Source organism: Chenopodium album, chromosome 26, assembly GCF_948465745.1.
Source record: "Chenopodium album chromosome 26, dcCheAlbu1.1, whole genome shotgun sequence".
In the NCBI taxonomy this organism is placed as follows: domain Eukaryota; kingdom Viridiplantae; phylum Streptophyta; class Magnoliopsida; order Caryophyllales; family Amaranthaceae; genus Chenopodium; species Chenopodium album.
In genome coordinates this window covers 4,170,868-4,189,131 of record NC_137859.1, presented here as the reverse complement: position 1 = coordinate 4,189,131, position 18,264 = coordinate 4,170,868, and the positions used below count along the sequence as shown (strand labels likewise).

At 35.1% G+C, this 18,264-nt stretch overlaps 2 protein-coding genes across 2 annotated transcripts; one reads left to right on the top strand and one right to left on the bottom strand.

Annotated features, from left to right (window-relative positions):
* Nucleotides 1-4,101: 4,101 nt before the first annotated feature.
* Nucleotides 4,102-6,983, bottom strand: LOC145618018 (uncharacterized). Its single transcript, XM_081672796.1, has 4 exons — nt 6,917-6,983; nt 5,568-6,643; nt 5,444-5,478; nt 4,102-5,084 (listed from the first exon to the last, which is right to left on the bottom strand). Exons 2-4 carry the CDS (start codon nt 6,639-6,641, stop codon nt 4,292-4,294), a joined length of 1,902 nt encoding a protein of 633 aa, XP_081528922.1. The 5' UTR covers nt 6,642-6,643; nt 6,917-6,983; the 3' UTR covers nt 4,102-4,291.
* Nucleotides 6,984-12,122: 5,139 nt separating this feature from the next.
* On the top strand, nt 12,123-17,004 carry LOC145618242 (uncharacterized). The gene is made up of 7 exons (XM_081673016.1): nt 12,123-12,553; nt 12,925-13,037; nt 14,819-14,872; nt 15,019-15,076; nt 15,196-15,333; nt 16,003-16,170; nt 16,465-17,004. Exons 2-7 carry the CDS (start codon nt 12,988-12,990, stop codon nt 16,534-16,536), a joined length of 540 nt encoding a protein of 179 aa, XP_081529142.1. The 5' UTR covers nt 12,123-12,553; nt 12,925-12,987; the 3' UTR covers nt 16,537-17,004.
* The last annotated feature ends 1,260 nt before the right edge of the window (nt 17,005-18,264 follow it).

Here is an 18,264-nt window from a genome sequence, read left to right as displayed (position 1 = left end):
AGATAAAGTAAGGATGAGTGAGAAAGCATTAAATATAAAACAGAAAAAGAGAGTTGATTTACGAAAAAAAAAACTTTCCAAAAATAAAAATCGAGAAATGTAATTTTGAAATAACAAAAATAGAAAGGAGAAATGTAATTTAGAGACGGAGGGAGTATATATTTTATAATTAAATTCATAGACGGCGTCTTTCCTTTGACTCGAATTTTCGGCATTGGCCCTTACTTGTGTGTCACGTGACCCAACTTAAAGACCCAATTTCACTTCTCTTTCTTCCTTGTTCTTCTGCAAGCTTTCAACTCAATTTATACTGGAAAAGTTGATTTGTGGGTGTTGTAGCAAATTTTTCACTTTGGTTTGCGTGAGTAATTTCTTTTTAATCTTGGCTATATACTACGAGTACAAATTTTTTGAGTTCAAAATCTACTCTTTCCTTCACCCTTTACTCTCCACCATCCATTGATTCTTAGCCCATTTATACTAGTATTTTTTTTTTTTTTAAAAAAAAATTCTTCAAATCGCTGCTCAAACTTCATACCCACATTTTATTGTCTCCTACTCAAATGCTACTCAAATTCTTATTTTGAACTTTGAACTTACATATAATTATACAGCACAATCTTTAATCAAAACCCGCCGAACATAATAATCTCTCTCAAAAAAAAAATGAAAACCAATAGAGTAACAAGAAGTAAGAATTAGACAACCTTTTTATTAAAATAAAATAGTACAGGTAAACATTGATCGAGATGAAAATAAAACCAATAGAGTGATAAATAAATTCTTAATCAAAACCCACTTAATAAAAAAAGCATTAGGGCATAAGGAGTAAGCAAGTAGATATAAGATGTGTCCAAAATAAAGGATTTTGCATGAAATTGTACAACTCTACCTCTGTTATTCCGTACTACTAATATGGTGGTGATATGACCATTACTGCACACTTTAGTAATTCTCTCTCCTCTGCACATCAAATTTGCACTTCTTCATTTTCTCTCTCCTCTCCTCTTCTCTACTCTTTCTCTCTCCTCATTTTCAAGAACTTCAACTACTACCGCCATTGTTATTCAAGGTTTTGTGTTATTGTTTGTCATTACTTTACCTACTACTCCGTACCATTTTCTCTCTCCTCTTCTTCCCTATTCCTCTTTCTCTCTCCTCATTCCAAACCAGCTCAAGCTTAGTCGCCATTATTGCTTTCTCGCAACTCATTTACAGCTTGCTTCTCTTCGCTTCGGGAGTTCGGGTATATACTTTCTGCTCAATATTAACTTCAATTTAGTTTTCTCCTTTGAGACTTATAATGATAAATGGAATGTAGATCGATGATCTTTAATTTTTCTGCTTGTTTTGATGTTTTATTACTAAGTTGGGTTTCTGATTCTTGAAATTTGGAATTAATCTGTAAATTTGGAATTAATCTGTAAATTTGGAATTACTTCTGATTCTTCAACTAGTATTGTTCTATAAATGTATTTTGAATTAATAATAGTAATGTTTTGTTAAATTGTTGTGCGTAGATTTGAAAGAATTTGGGATCATTAGTACACTATTTAATATGGGTATACTTTATACGGAATTTGTTTTTGAGATTTTATAGACGTGTTATGGTGTTTTCCTGTTTATTCAAAATCTTTTTAACAGCATCGATTAATTACACTATATATGAATTATACAGGATGACGATTAGGCTCTCTTCTCGATTTATTGAAGAATTGCCTGAAAATCACCGTGTTGAGTTTCGTATCAACACGTGTGACACATCGGAAGCTACAATTAGACTCGATCATAGGAAATTACCTGCGTATGACTTGCGACGCTAGGAAGTTATGTTCTGCTAGAAATATAGAGGTTAAAGAACAAGATATCTTCTCGATACCTAGTACGACGAATGCTGGAAATCCCCCTGTTTTTATCATTCACGTCGAAGGTGAATTCGAAGGGTATTATTTGAATATCAGTTTGTTGGCAGCAAAAAACAATGATTACTTGTATGCAATTAAGGATGGGGACAATAATTGGAGAGAAACAGTTGGGGCAGAATATTCAGTTCAGAATGCAACCGAGCTAAAACCTGCTTAAATTACAAATTTTAAATTACAAAATATAATACAAATTAAAAATAGGTTTTATATAAGCCGTGCATTGCACGGGTTCTAACCTAGTTATTTACTATAATCTAATCTACCTTTTTGAATGACAACGATTATATAATGTGTTTATAATTCATCGGTAATATCAAGTAGTTACAAATCAGTAGCATTAACAACGTCAGGTTGATACAATGTTCTTCAATGAAACTCCAAGCTCATTAAAATTTGTTATTCTGGCCCCTTTAATAAGCCAATAATTCTTGGCACCAACTGAATTATTACTTTGTATCTCAGCTCAAAATTTGGTAGGAAGACTTTTTGTTAAGGCCACTGGAAAACCAGGATAGATTTTAGGAAAGCTGAAAGAATTGGCTGGCTAAGCTAGTGGCTATGTTGCTGATAAAGAAATTGAATTGGCTGGTTAGTTGTTCAATCAAAAGTTGTAGTTTCTTTTAGTATGACATTTGTTGCAACTTGGTATACATTCTCTGTTTTGGACTACAAATTTTTAGAAGTTTCTACTGATTTGCACCTACAGAGTTGCATTTTAATTCGTATAGAGCCTGCTTTCTACAGATGGTTAGGCATATTTTTTTCTTGATTACGTGCATTACTTACTGAGTGGTGACACCTTTTTTTCCCTATACCAATGTAATTAGTAAGTGCATGGCACCAGGGCATAAACATTACAGATCGTCTGATGTTCTTAGTGATTTGAAGACAAAGGTACAGACTTGGTTTTATGCAGTGCTATACGTAATACATGTGTATGTTGATATGCACTAAGTAAAATAAATAGATCGAGCTGCTACCATCTTTGTCCTTTGACCTTGATTTAGCAATAATCTTGATGTGTCTTGTTTTAATTTATGTAAATAGAACTTGATCTGTACTCATATTTATTTTGTTTATTTATTGCAGATTTTCCCACCTGATGAAACTGGACTTCACGAGCAGGAGAGGTCAGTGTTACCTAATAATCTTCCACTCAAATTATTCGGTCAATTGACTTCTGTGGTTAATGTTATCAAATTTGACCATATTTTTGTAGCTACATCATTGTTTAGATCTTTATAATGTTAATGTTGCCAAATAGCCTTCTATGTCAATGCATGTAATGATATCTGGACATAACTATGGATTAATCAGGTAAAAGTGCCTTTTATACTGATTCGTAGTTATCATAATACAAGTAGTATAATACCGTGCCTTAAGATTTTTGAATGTAGATTGATTTGGAAACATGGATAATGAGGCTTTAGATGTAATCTAGAGCCAGATGTTGCATGATTGAACTTGAACAGTGCCAGATCATTGTTAGTTTGAAACATTGGGCTCTGTTTATAACATGAAGATGCACTGGATTCAACTATGATGTATTACAAAACTGAAGTGGATATAACTATGACTGCAGTTACATCACTTCTCTTACATTCGAGAAGCCTGTAAAAATCTACAATTAGGGTGATTTTGAGATATAATTCTATTTGCATGGGCGGACTCTGGTATCCTTAAGGGGTACTCCATTGCTGTGTTAGTAGTCGTCATGGTTCATGAGTCTAAATGAGTAAAGATTTTAACAGCTTCATCTATGTGTAATGATAAAACCTGAGTTAGTCGGAACATTATGCAGTATATTAAAAATAAATAAATAAATAAAGGAAAATGATGGATCAGGGTAATATTTGGTCTCTCCACTGCAGAATGCAGATGATTCCTCTTTCCAATAACTAATTTCTGCTCTCCTAATGAACCATAAACTATCATTACTTTAATATTTCCATATTTTCTCTATTCTCAACTTGAGAATAGAGAAATCTCAACTCATACTTTATGTTTCCACCAAACGTAAATCCATAATTACTTGCTTTATAGGAGTATTACACTACGTATTACTTTATATAGAGGGAGTATATATGGACACCAACTATAAAAGGTATTTAGAGAAAGTTTGTAAAAAAAAAAAAAGTATAAAGAAATGGATAAAATATAATTTCACATAACGGAATATAGAAACTAATTTTAGAAACGAATGGAGTAGAAAATAAAAATTAAAGTTATTTCATAGGTACAGTACACTTGCAACCAAACTATCTGACCTCAACCCATTTTTCAACTTATATAAGCTCTTATTTCAGAAGTGCACTATTACAACCAAACTATTTGACTTCACTGAGTACTCCTGTCCCAAAATCATTCTAAATTACCTCAGGCCATTTTGCCGAAATGTAAATTGAGTAGTTCTGTCCCAAAATCGCTTTAGAAGACATAAGACCATCAGTCTTGAATTCCAAGTTGTCTTGCAGTAAATCAACACCAACACCATCAACTATTAAGTTTACTTTTACAATCAGCGAGGAATTCTGAGGCACACAAACCAAAGATTTTGACAACGGCAATGAACCATCTATTTCAAGGTAGTTTATAGGATCATCTAAACCTTTCTCAAATAGAACACTTTGATAATATTTCATATCATAATTAGTTGAGTATTCATGGTTGCTATAACGAGCAACAATAGTTCCATAAAACTTGGTGGGTAAGTTCAAAGCATTATCATTACCTTTAACCAAAACCTTCACTTTAGCTTGTACTCCACCATAAATAACCATATAATGCGCTGCTACAAATCCATGATTCCCTCGAATAAGAGAACATATCCGTTTGTTATACCATGAGTCGGACAAGCGGACTACCCACCGGGTATGTCCTTCAATAAACACATTACCCTCAACATCTTTGAGGTCAACAAAAATGCCAAAATCGTCCAGAGCTATAAATCCATGACCACGACAAAATTGGACCTCGATTTTGTCAAAACAAATCTGAGGGGAACACTGATCTCTTTTGAACAAATTACAGCGGCCACTACCTTCAACACTGATACTTCCATATAGCTTGAAGGGAGGCTTCAAATCATTGCTACCAACACCAACTGAAAACACCTCCACTATCGGCGTGGGGCTAATGTACATAGGTCTCTGCGGCAACCTGGTAGTAAAAAATCAGTACCTCTTATAGAGAAAATTTTAAAGGCAATAGAGTATAAAATAAGAAGTGGTTATAAGAAGCGGTATGAGTTGCTGGCATGCTGAAAAGGGAGGTGTGGGTGTGGGGAGCTATAGTCATGGTTTTGTTATTTGAATTTTAAAAATAGTAATCCACCACCCCTTCCTCCTTCGGTCCTCCCTCAATCACCATCTCCTCTCCCCCTCTTCCTTCTCTTTATTTTGTCACCAAATATAATAGATAAGGGTAATAACAGTCCTTAAAACATATATGACTAATCTCTAAACAAAACACTAGTGGCATGAGAACCTAAGAAACCAACAAAAGAGAGAGCAACCTACCTAAAGACTGATGAGGGTTGTGGATCATCAGGAAACTGCAGAGAGAACAAACATCGAAAGTCAGTTGAGTATAAAACTACTAATAACCAAGTAAAAGAACAAAAACAAAACAAAAAACAAATACCCGCTGCCTTTTAACCAGTTCCTCGAGCTTGCTCTCTTCATTCCCAGGGGTTAACACTTGATTCAAATTTCGTTTCAGATCACTTCCTCTATAACGTTGCTCACATGCATCACCCCATTTTACTCGCACTCGAATACGCCCATTTTCTCCCACTATATCCTTCTTTATTTGGCTGCAGTCGTCAGATGAAAATCCTAAGACCCCATCAACTAATCTGCTTCCATCGTTAAACTTGAAATCCACATGGATTTTAAGGGGAAAGTTCGAAGAAGCTGGCACAGCAACCATACATCTTGATAACTCAATAAAATTTCTAGACTTCACCCGTACACATTGACTATGTGGCTTATTTAAAAGTATACTTGAAATAGTAGTATTGTCTCCATAGGAGCCACTGCCAGGAAAATCGGTGTGTGCAGCAACAGTTCCATAAATATCAGCAACATCATCGCTATTTTCATATCCAGAACTATCATAATCTGCAAGATCAACACTATATTCATCGGGATCATAGTCTATTGTATCATAATCATCATTCTTGCTGAAAAATACCACATCCACAGAAGCTGTCAATGCATACGGGAAAGTGGCATAATGCATGGTCACAAACCCGGCCTGACCTACAACGTCTTTAGCCCCATGTCCTGAGTAAAAGGTTTCCTTATAGTTGAAACTCAAATTTCCAATCGCAATGGCAGCATTGTTCCGCGCCCTGTCCCTTAGATTTACCTCAATAGTGACATATTCATGGGGTATAATGACACAACCATCCTTAAGTCCAATTAAGGACAAATAACGACTGTAGCCAGCACTATTCGGCTTAATTAACTCAGGGTCGTAGTGTTTTCGATTGTAAAGATATACAACATGACCTAATCCATTAGTAGCCTTAATAGTGCCATATATTTCACAAGAATCACAATCAGAGCGCTTAGTATTCACGCTAACAGAGAACACCTCGAATAAGGGAGTAGTATTCATAGCATAATTAGGCATACCATCATCACCATACATTTGATAGTTGGATAAGCCCCTCTCTACATACTTCTTATCTGTTTTGTTATTCACCTCCATATCTGTAAATTTAATAGCACTATGAAAATACTAATCTTATCTAATTGAAACGGGTTTTGCTTAAATTTTAGATACGACAACAAAACTAATTTAGTATTAGGGTTCTGCAACACATTAGCAACCAAATTTGATTCAATTTTCAAATTACGCACGAAAAAAGCATATGAATTAAGAGAGAAAAAGTTGTAATTTAATAGATCCATCCTGACAATCAAATTAGCGAAAAAACCCTAGAATAATAAACAAAAACCAAAAATTAATAAAAACCATCTTACCTTGTACGCTGCTCCAATGGATGACAGAACTTTCAGTAATCGCTTCAGTGGAAAAACTGGAGTCCGCTTCGTTAGGAAACAGAGGACAAATAAATGGATTAGAAGGAGGACAATAGGTCTATATATTACTCTGTTCGATTGTTCCCCTTCTCTTTTGAAAACCTACTTTGACCGTGTTTTGTACTTTATAACTAATAAAAAATATATTTGTGTGATACGGAGTATCTTATTCGATTATTCAAGATATATATTTTTAAAATATCAAATTTTCATAATTCTAGCTTATTAGTAATTAAAGATATTATTTTGTCTCAAAAAAAAATTTAAACATATTAATAATAAAATTTAACTGACATATATAAAGCATGTGCAAGAATGCTCCGTTATAGCTGACATTATCAGCAAATATGAGAGGGCATCGGGTCAGAAAGTGAATCTTAGCAAAACTGATGTATCTTTTAGCAAAAATGTTAATACTGCTCGGAGGGAGGAAATTATCGGAATTTTGGGTGTTCAAGAGGTCGAAAAGCATGAGAAATACTTGGGTCTCCCTACAATAATTGGAAGATCGAAGAAGGTGATTCTTGCAGGGCTTAAGGAGAGATTGTGGAAGAAGCTGCAGGGATGGAAGGAAAAATTACTCTCTAGACCGGGGAAGGAAATACTTATTAAAGCAGTAGCTCAAGCAATTCCGACTTATATGATGAGTATTTTCAAGATTCCTGATACTTTAATCGATGAGTTTCACTCGCTTCTAGCAAGATTTTGGTGGGGGTCTACAGACAATGGGAGGAAAATGCACTGGCAGAGGTGGGATTTGCTTTGTCAACCGAAGGGTAAAGGAGGGTTGGGCTTTCGAGATCTTCGGTATTTTAATCAAGCACTTCTAGCAAAGCAATTTTGGAGACTCCACCATAATACTGATTCTTTGCTTCACAAAATTCTTAAGGCTAAATATTTTAAAAATTGTGATGTTTTAGAATCATGTGTAGGCTTTGATCCTAGCTACGCTTGGAGGAGTATGTGGGGCGCAAGATCATTGCTTCTTGATGGTTTGAAATGGAGAGTCGGCAATGGTAGTGCTATCAATGTATGGAACGATGCATGGCTTCCTGGTAATACTTCTGTTTTGGTCCCTACTCCGTCGGTGGATAGTGATTTGGAGTTGAGGGTCATTGATTTAATTGATCATGGGAGCAACTCGTGGGATGTAGAAATGGTGAATGCTACCTTTATTGCCTCTGAACGTGCTGCTGTCCTGTATGTTCCTCTCTCAAATAGATGCCCAAGGGACACTATGTATTGGTGGCCAAGCAAGGATGGTGAATATAACGTGCGCTCGGGATATTGGTTTGGAAAATCTGGTGGTTACTTGGAGATTGACAGCTCTTGGGATGTGGTTTGGAAGCTAATTTGGAATATGGAAGCTCCACCGAAGCTTCGACATTTCATATGGCGGGCTTGTAAAGGTTTCCTTGTGGTGCGTGAAAGACTTGCATACCGTCACATTTTGGAGGATAAAACTTGCGCTATATGTGGTAATGGCGAGGAATCAGTTCTCCATGCTCTGTTCCAGTGCACTGCTGCTCGTGAAATATGGGCTGTGAGCAGCTGTCGTGACATTCTCCTTCAAGCCCCTGATGACAGCTTCTCTACAAGGCTTCTATGGCTGAATGATAATGTTTCAAAGGAGGAGCTCAAGAGTATAGCAACTCTCTGCTGGGCAGCATGGACGTGTAGAAACAAGGCTATTTTTGACACTGAGACCATTAATCCGATTAGTGTTGCAACTGGTATGTCAAAGCTAGTCTGTGAGTATAATAATTACGCTGCGAAAGTTCATGCTACTGTTGCTCGTACAACTCCACCTGCTGTTGTTAAGTGGAGTGCACCACCTCGAGGTGTTGTCAAAATTAATTGTGATGCTTATGTGAATAATGCATCACAGGTTGGGGTGGTTGCGAGAGATCACAGGGGAAGCGTTTTGGCAGCTGCGGTTAGGAAGGGGGGTGATGGATGGTCTGTGGAGGTAGCCGAGGCTGCAGCGGTGGTGTTTGGGCTGAAGTTTGCTAGAAGAATGGGCTATGCGAATGTTCAAGTGGAAACAGATGCTCTAAGTGTAGTATCAAAGGTCAAGCAAAAGTCTACAGGATGTTCACCTCTATTTCTTATGATTGATGATATTTTAGCTCTTTCTTTATCTTTTGATTGTTTTTCCATTTCTCATGTAAAGAGGTCGGGGAATACGGTAGCCCACTTGGTGGCTAGGTGGGATACGAGAAACTGTGATGAACTTGTTTGTATTGGTTCGTTTCCGCAAAGTCTCTTGACTATGGCGGATCTTGATTTTGCTTAATGTTAATCCCCGGTTCTTTCAAAAAAAAAAAAAAAATAATTGAATTTAACATTTAAGGAGTCTTCAAAAAAAAAAAAAAAACATTTAAATTAGAAAAAATTAGATTTAATAATCTCAACTTTAAAGCATTTGCTTTTAATATCTAAATTTGGATTATTATTTAATAATTCAAAAATTTTGGGGTATTTGCTTTTAATAGTCCTAACTCCCAAGTAATCATTAACCTATTAGAGCAACTCCAATGGTTGTAACTAGAGACTTGCTTGCACTTTAAAAAATATTATAGATATTAGCTTGACCATTAAATTAAATCTAAAAAATTAAATAAGCTTGCCAAAAAGATAGGTTGAATAACAAATTAAGGCTCAATTAAATCACAAACCAGAGTCCAACCATTGAAGCACAAATTAGATACAAAAGAAATTAGCTTAAATCTTATGTGGAATAACAAAACTAATTTGCTAACTAGCTTACATTGGAATTGCTCTTCAAGAGGGTTTTTTTTTTTTTTTAATTTTTTTTTTTTAAAAAATAGACACGTCTCACCGTGTGATTAATATAAAGCATTTTAAAGATAAACATTAAAAAAAATAGTTTTTTTTTAGTCCACAACCTACCTTGGCTTTCATTTAGTCTATTAACTATTACTAAAACAAAAGTTGTTGACGTCACTATGGCCCACGTGTCTCTCTCTCAATGAAAATTTTCCCGCTTAAATGCAATGATGATGTCATCTCTTTTTTTTTTTTTTTTTTTTTTTTTGTGGTAGAGTTATATTTTTAACATTTTTGAAATTTATATATTAGAATCTTCTACATCTATTAAGTATTACTAAAACAGAAGTTGCAAACGTCACTATGGCCCACGTGTCTCTCTCTCAATGAAAATTTTCCCGCCTAAATGCAATGATGATGTCATCTCTCTTTTTTCTTTTTTTGTGGTACAGTTATATATTTAACATTTTTGAAATTTATATATTAGAATCTTCTACATTACAACTAAAACATATCAATTCATCTTAGGATATTGAAACAATTTTAAATAGAATACTAATAAATGACCTCCTACATTGAACTATGACTTAGACAACGTTGAACAGATATTATATCATAATTTTGATGAAAATATACAAATTTTAAATTACAAAATATAATACAAATTAAAAATAGGTTTTATATAAGCCGTGCATTGCACGGGTTCTAACCTAGTTATTTACTATAATCTAATCTACCTTTTTGAATGACAACGGTTATATAATGTGTTTATAATTCATCGGTAATATCGAGTAGTTACAAATCAGTAGCATTAACAACGTCAGGTTGATACAATATTCTTCAATGAAACTCCAAGCTCATTAAAATTTGTTATTCTGACCCCTTTAATAAGCCAATAATTCTTGGCACCAACTGAATTATTACTTTGTATCTCAACTCAAAATTTGGTTTGATTATGTCAAAATCTTCATCATTATTTACCTAATGCATTCCAAACCAATTTCTAAGTTATTGTTTTACGATAAACTATAACCCTTTTGGTGAACTCCCAAAAACCCACCAAACTCCCACCACGATCATTTTTTTTGTCTAAATAAACCTCACCCTTCTTTTCCGGCATTGAATACAACATTCTGGCATTGACCTCTTAATTTTCCTATTTGCACCCTACTGTTTGGTGATTTTCCTTTTTTTTTTTTTTGGTAGCCTAATTTTCCCGCTATATATATTCTAAGGCAAGCCTCCCCAAATCAATTCACAAAAAATTTAGGGAAAACTTACCCAAATCAAAGCAATTGAAAGGTAATTTAGGGTTCTTCATGTATTTCTTCCACATTTGCAGTGGTGATTTCACCATTCTAAAGTTCACTCTACCATTCTTCTCTCCTATGTAATTTTTCTCTTACTATGAGTTTTTTTTTTCTACCATTAAATCTGACAAATAAAGCGATCTAAACAAAATCGAAGACATTCAACATATAAGGGCAACAATTGAACAATTTTAGTCAACAAATTTAACAATCCATCAAAGTTTGTGGGTTAAGCCTCAACATCACAGTACAAATTCTCCAACAAGCAGCAACAATTAGGTAATTAGTTTTTTTTTTTCCTCTCTAATTTATCAGTTAAATTCTAACTTCTAATCAATTCATCAATGCAATTGAGAGCGAAATTGAAGAACATAAATTGATTTGTGTACTTAACTTTGGAAACCTTGATTTGCGCCAAACGACCTCTATCTTCCTCCTTTATCCATTGAAAATAGGAAATACGTGAGTTCCAAGCTTGAGTAAAAAAAAAGCCCCAATTTCTACTCCATTTCAAGTAATTAGATGGTGAATTTAATCTTACCTTAGGTTATTGTTCACGAATTAATGGCAAGCAACAGAGGAGAGAGAGAGAAATCCAAATTGAATAGATGGAATTGCAGAGCATTCATGGAAGAAAGAAGAGAGAGATTACAGGAGAATTGGATGGAAAATAAGAGGGGAGAATAAAGGGGGAGTGCAAATATAAAAATGTTTGGGTGCAACTAGGGAAAATAAGAGGTCAATTCGGGAAGTTGTAGTCAATGCCGGAAAAGAGGAGTGAGGTTTCTTTAGACAAAAAAAAAATGATTGTGGTGATTTTTTTAACAAATTATCGTTTAAAAGTTTTTTTCTAGCAAAATGAGACATTTAAAAGGTTTTTTTTTTAACAAATTTGCCTTTAATTTGACTTAAGACCTAAATTTTCTCCAATAGTCCAATTTCCGCAACAAAAAAAAATAAAAAAAATAATAAAGGGAAAATAAAAAAAAAATCTCTCTTTCAAAAAAAAAAAAAAAATCTCAGTTTTCCCTCCAGTACCAAAAAAACAGCGCATCTCTATCCCTCATTTCATTTTTGTCTCCCCAAATTCTTCCGATTCTCCCCTTCTTCAATTCATCTAGAACCCTAATTTTCTCTAATAATTATACCCTAATTTGCTCAATTTCTTCTTCCTTTCACTACACTCTCTAATTACGATTCTTCTTCATTGATTTCTACATAATATACTTTACTCTGTGTGAAATTCCTCACTCAATTTCACAATTTCCCCAAATTGCTGGAGTTAGGGTTTCAATAAATGCTGAGATTCTATTGCAATTCCAATTTTATTTGGGGATAATTTCCTTCTGCTTATTATGCTCAGGATAAGCAGAAGTTAACCCTCTTTTTTAGGGTTTTTCTCTCTCCATTGAATTATTACTAGTCATTATTCTTTGACGAATTTTGTTTGATACTATACTTGGTGCTTTTTGATCAGGTTTGGCACATCTTCTACTTACAATCATCTTCTACTTACAATCATAGTGTTTATGGAATATGGATGTTAGTTTAATATGGATGTTAGTTTAATTTAGTTTAGTTTAATATGGAATATAGTCATTATTTTCATTATTTATGCATTATTTTCATTATTTCTTCCTACGCTTCATTCCTTGGTGCCTAATATAAGGCTCTGTTATTTGTAATTAATTGTTGTCTTTCATCCTATTAGTCAGTGGAGGGAGAAGCTAGTTTGTGAACATGAAGCATTGTGCTTTCTTGCTGTTTGTTCTTGTGACATAGTTAAGACTTGAGAGTAACTAAAATACGTCGCTTTACTTGTTTGATATTATGAGCTTACTCATGCAGCGGACAAAAATCATATCAGATTTGCTTATATCTTTTTCAAAAGCTGAGAGAGAAGAAGCAAGGATGAAAGTGCGCCAAGATTCATTGAGACTCGGCAATGTCGGAGTGATAAGGTATGTAATTACTTTCAAGAGATTTTCTTATGTCATTTCCTTTCCTGTGTGCCAAGAAGAATAGTGATCAGTAGATGAGTGTGCACTTTTGATCAATTGGTGTTTAAGATGATTGTGTTCTTAAAGGGAAATTTGTTCAGTGTTGAATGTAGTTCTTGAGAATGAAAATTGAATCATGTTCATGAATTCTGGTGGGTATCTGGCTTGTTAAGTTGCCTTGGAGACATGTAATGAGATCTCTATCACTGAGATGTTCTCTCGTCCAAAAACACGTTGGGATCAGGGCAAATGATATTGTTATTAAAAGAATAGTGTCTGATTCCTCCTTTAGGTGTTTGATCTACTTAATAGATTTCCTTGAAAACTAGTCCTTCGCTCCTTCCATTCGATGTGTTGGAGGTCCATAGCTGAGGTTTTATTAGTTATGGTTCTGTAGAGCATTAAGTACATGCATTTGTTGAGATGATCTCCTATTGAAAAGGTATAACCTGTCAAAGCCTTTGTAATTTAGGCCTTTTGGGGATGGAAATATAGAGGGTATGCTTTGTTTTTATGGCCTACTGGCATTCATTATGGGAAAATGTACTTTGACTAAATTAATGGCAGTGCATAGACGTCTTGCTGGAGTAGGATATGGAAAATTTTATCAATTGAATATCTTATACATGCTTGAACTTGTTCTATTCTTGTGCGGATGATGCTAGCTGCCTAGCTCTGTGTTGTAGGGATGCTTGCATACAACATCATTGAACACCAATCCAAGCGTTAATTCCAAAGATAGGGTTGGTTACCTGAACCATGAACCAAGATTTTATCTTATGTACTTGTCAACCATGACTCTCTCCTTCCATTCCTTTCTAGCCAATGTTGTATGCTTTTGCTAACCCAAGTTTTTCATTTCCTTCTTAACTCCTTCCATCCAAGTTACCTTTGGTCTTTCTCTGCCGCTTTTGAAATCCCCTTGATCCCAGCCCTCTACTTACTTTACTGGTGCGCCTTTTGATTGTCTGCCCAAACTAACAATCGTTTTTCCTTTACTTATCCTCAATGTATGCTACTCAACATTCCTTTTGATATCTTCATTTTATGTTATGTTTTTTGATGTGCTCCCACTAGGGGTGAGCAGAATCAAGCAGCCATGAATTGGTCAAAACCGGTTTTTGGGAATTGGAACCAGGTCAAACTGGTACCCAGTTCAATTTCATTGACAAAGTTATTAAAAAACACCTGCTCCACCTCCGATTTTCATCACACCACCTCTCTCACCCTCCCACTGAAAACCTATCATATCATCCTAATTCAATTTTCTCTCATAAAATTAAAAGGGAACAGTAGATATAATTCAATTTTTAAAACCATGCAATTGCATTAGGGAAGAATCGGAAGATAGGAAGCTTAATTAATCCACCCGTATGACTCATTTCAATTCTTAATTTTTCTTCAACTCGTAAAACTCACTGATTACTCAAGTAATTAGAGGTTAGAGAGCATAAACAAGGTTTCTAATTTAACCGGTGGCCGACGAGGAGGGAGAAAAACTGAGGAAAATACAAGTGTAGCAACAATTAAAAAAAAGTGTCGTAAAAAACTAAAAGAAAAACCTCTAATTTTCAACACACGCCATCAAAGTGCAAAACCAACAAAAACCCAATAAGTAATTTCGTTTCTTTCTCTTTCCCTAATCTTAAATTGTCAATTTTCATTACTGTCAATTTTCATTACTAAATACTATCAAAATTTTCAAATCTTCATTTCAATAACCGTGTTTATTAATTTTACAGTGAATGCTGCATTGAAGGCGACCGTCTTTTCCGTCTTCTCAATTCCCTCCAAAGGTAATTTTTGCATTTTCAAGAACCCTAATTGCATATAAGAAAATCGTAATTTGGGTATTTTTTAATTGTATGGGTGATATTAGCACACTCTAAGTTGAATTAAAAGTTTATGACTGATATGATGTTAATTGTAATTATGGAAACAGGGAAATCGAATCAGAATTACAGTCCAATAAAATCTTACCTGAGAAGTTGTGGTTCAAGGTGTGATTTTTACTTATTTAAGACAAAATTGAATATCGTGTAAGGAATATTCTACTGCCTAAGTTTATAAATATGGGATAGCTAATAATTTTAGTGGTATTTGATGTGGACTAGTGCAGCAACACTTTGCTGTTGGGATCAATGAAGTGACACGACTGCTTGAACGAATGGCTCCATCTAGCGATGATGCTGCCTTCGCTGCTGCTCAAAAAGGATCTGGGGGCTGTCCTCCATGTTCCTCTTTCACTAAACTTCAGGTTTGTTTTTTCCTGAGCTGCATCATATTATGTTTAAATTATGAAACCGTTGTTACGATGTTACTTAGTGAATATGATAAGTGAATGAATTAACGCTAGACTTGAAGGGTCATGAAAGGCAATTATTAGACTTGACAATTTGACATGAACATGATTGTTCCTCATAAACTCCATGTAATTTAGTAGATGCCCTTACGTTACATTATACAACCTGCAAAGAAGTAAAACGTTTTTGCTTCAAGGTTTGTGTATCGGTGTATCCATGCCTAAGATTCTATGCAATTTGGGATAATCTTTGGGAAGGTGTTATATTGCCAATACATATTGGCTTATAATTCATGATAATCTTTCCAAGTTATATGTTATGTACGTTTTATTATCTACCTGGTCTTTGTATGATGAGAATAACGAATATGGAATACAGAAAAGTTTCAAAAGCCAATTAGAAAATAGAACCTGTTTTATTGTTTTGTACAATGTGTACACTACAGCTTGGTGCACCTTACCATTCCACATACTTAACATGATCTGGTCATGTTTAGCAGTCAGTTTAGGGCAACCTTCAGTGTCATCATCTTGCCTACTGCATGGATTTGGGTAAATAAATATCATATTCAAGAAAGCGTGTGTTCCATTCATGTTTACCTCTTCCTTAATTTGTGTTATCAGGCTGTGCTGGTAGCATCAGACTGCAACTCGAGATGGCTCACCAAGCATCTGCCAAGCTTGGCCTCTTCCAGAGACATACCAATTATCTATGTTAAAGATAATAAAGAAGGTTCTCTGAGACTGGGTGAAGTTGTCAAGGTCAAAACAGCTGTTGCTCTTGGAGTTAAGGTATTAGTCTAAGAGATCAAAACTTGCCTTTCCTCATTTCCTGATGTTTTGCTTGTTACATAGTAATTTATTGACTTTTGCAAGATCTATTAGCATCGAATGCTTGAATTGCATATCATGGTGATTTTGGAATCCAAGTGATAACAAAAGGGTGTATGATTTGGGAGGAATATAAAATATATGGGGGCGATCAAATCTATGACATGCATATGAAGTGCATTGCTTGTTGGAAGCACATATAATTCTTTTGTTTATGATTTACAGAGTACAAACTTACTATAATTCTTGTGATAGGTTAAAGGAAGTAGTATCAACCAACTTCTTGAAGAAGTTCTTCATGACAAGTCAATAGAACTGAATGCATAGACTCCACAGAGCTGGCCAATGTGTCTTGTGAATTGTATGCAGATTGGAGACAAATTAATCTCTTGAATCATGTAGGAGACCATGGCCTTTAACACATACATCCAACTAAAAACGCATCATGAGCTCAAACAGCAGCTGCCTCAGCGCAAGGGGCATGTTTGAGCGGGGCTGTAGGAGGCCAATTTTCAAGGATTGGACAATTGCTGTACAAGATGAGCATGCTTTATGTCGTCTAATTCCTTTACTCATTCCCAGGGAAAACAAGTATTTGTAAATGTGATTAAATACATTATCCACTGTACTTAGATGGTTTGCTGCCTGTTAAGGAGGGATAATGGATCAGTAGGTCATATAGGGCTTTGGGCATTTTAATCCAAAATAGGTGTTGGTCCACCCTTGAGTTTCTTCATTGCATATTTTCTTATGGACCAAAACACGATGAAATTGGGGTGGAACCCTCAAATGTTGGAATAAAATGTCCAACGGGCGATTTGGTTCTATTGACTACTTTGTTTGGATTCTAGGAAATCAACTTAAGTCCATATTAAGTGTGACTTAAATCTTATTTGAACTCATGATCCGGCTCAAAAATCCGATGTGACAACTCTAAAATTTTACGAAGTCATGATTTGGCTGAAAAACCCAATGTGAAAAATTCTAATTTGAGCCGGAGAGATAATACTTGGATGAAGGTGATTGACTAAGCGCTTGCTCACGAACGTGTGGCGAAATCTAAACTACGGAGTACCTTTTTTTGTTCAATGAAGTCATGTTCTTACTTTTTCTATGTGGTTGCAGATTTGTCGATCATAAGTACATAGTGAGGAAAACTAACCCATCGATGAGGGAGATTGACAAGAGCTCAATACTGACTGCGGCGAATTCAAACTACAAGACTTTTGCTTTATAGTTCCAAAGTATCAATGTTCCTTATCTTTCTGTACAGTCTAAAATTTGTCAAATGCCATGCATCTATTTTTTTTTTTTTTTGATCCCAATGAGGTTACAAACACCAATAGAGAAAGAAAATAAACCAGAAGAAAGGAAACACACGACAAAAGGAAAGAAACTAAAACTAAAACTAGAGAAAAAACTACCTAAGGAGGAATAAGACGTGGCATGGCCACACCTTGTACATCTTCCTCCAAGATACGATTAAGTTCTACCGGAATATTATTAGTAAAATAAACTAGTTGAGAGTCCTGAACGACTCCGCGGTTGGCCAACCAATCCGCCGCTCTATTCCCTTCCCTGTAAACATGTGCTAGTTTCACTTCCCATTGTGTGTTAGCAATCAGCTCCCTGCAATAAATGATGTCATGTATGTTCTCGCCTCTAGGTACTTCCTGCTTGTTCATAGCTTGAATGCATGCAAGATTATCCATTTGTATTTCAAGCTTGGCTATTTGACAGTTTTTGGCAAGCTCTAGACCTCGAGTTAGAGCCATGATCTCAGCTCTAAACGCTGAACAATAACCAAAACTAGAGGCAAAGGCAGTTAAAAGTCAGTTAGCTATGATATATATCCAACTACTGATGATGCAAGACATCATATTTAAGTATCGTATGATTTTTCCTATCTCTCATTCAGTAGTATATTATGAAAATGTACAGTCATGCAATGAGCAAGTCTAGGTCAGTATATTTTGCGGGAAGCATATGTAGCAAGTCTAGGTCAGTATATTTTGCGGGAAGCATATGTAGCTTATTTCCATCTTTGATTGCATT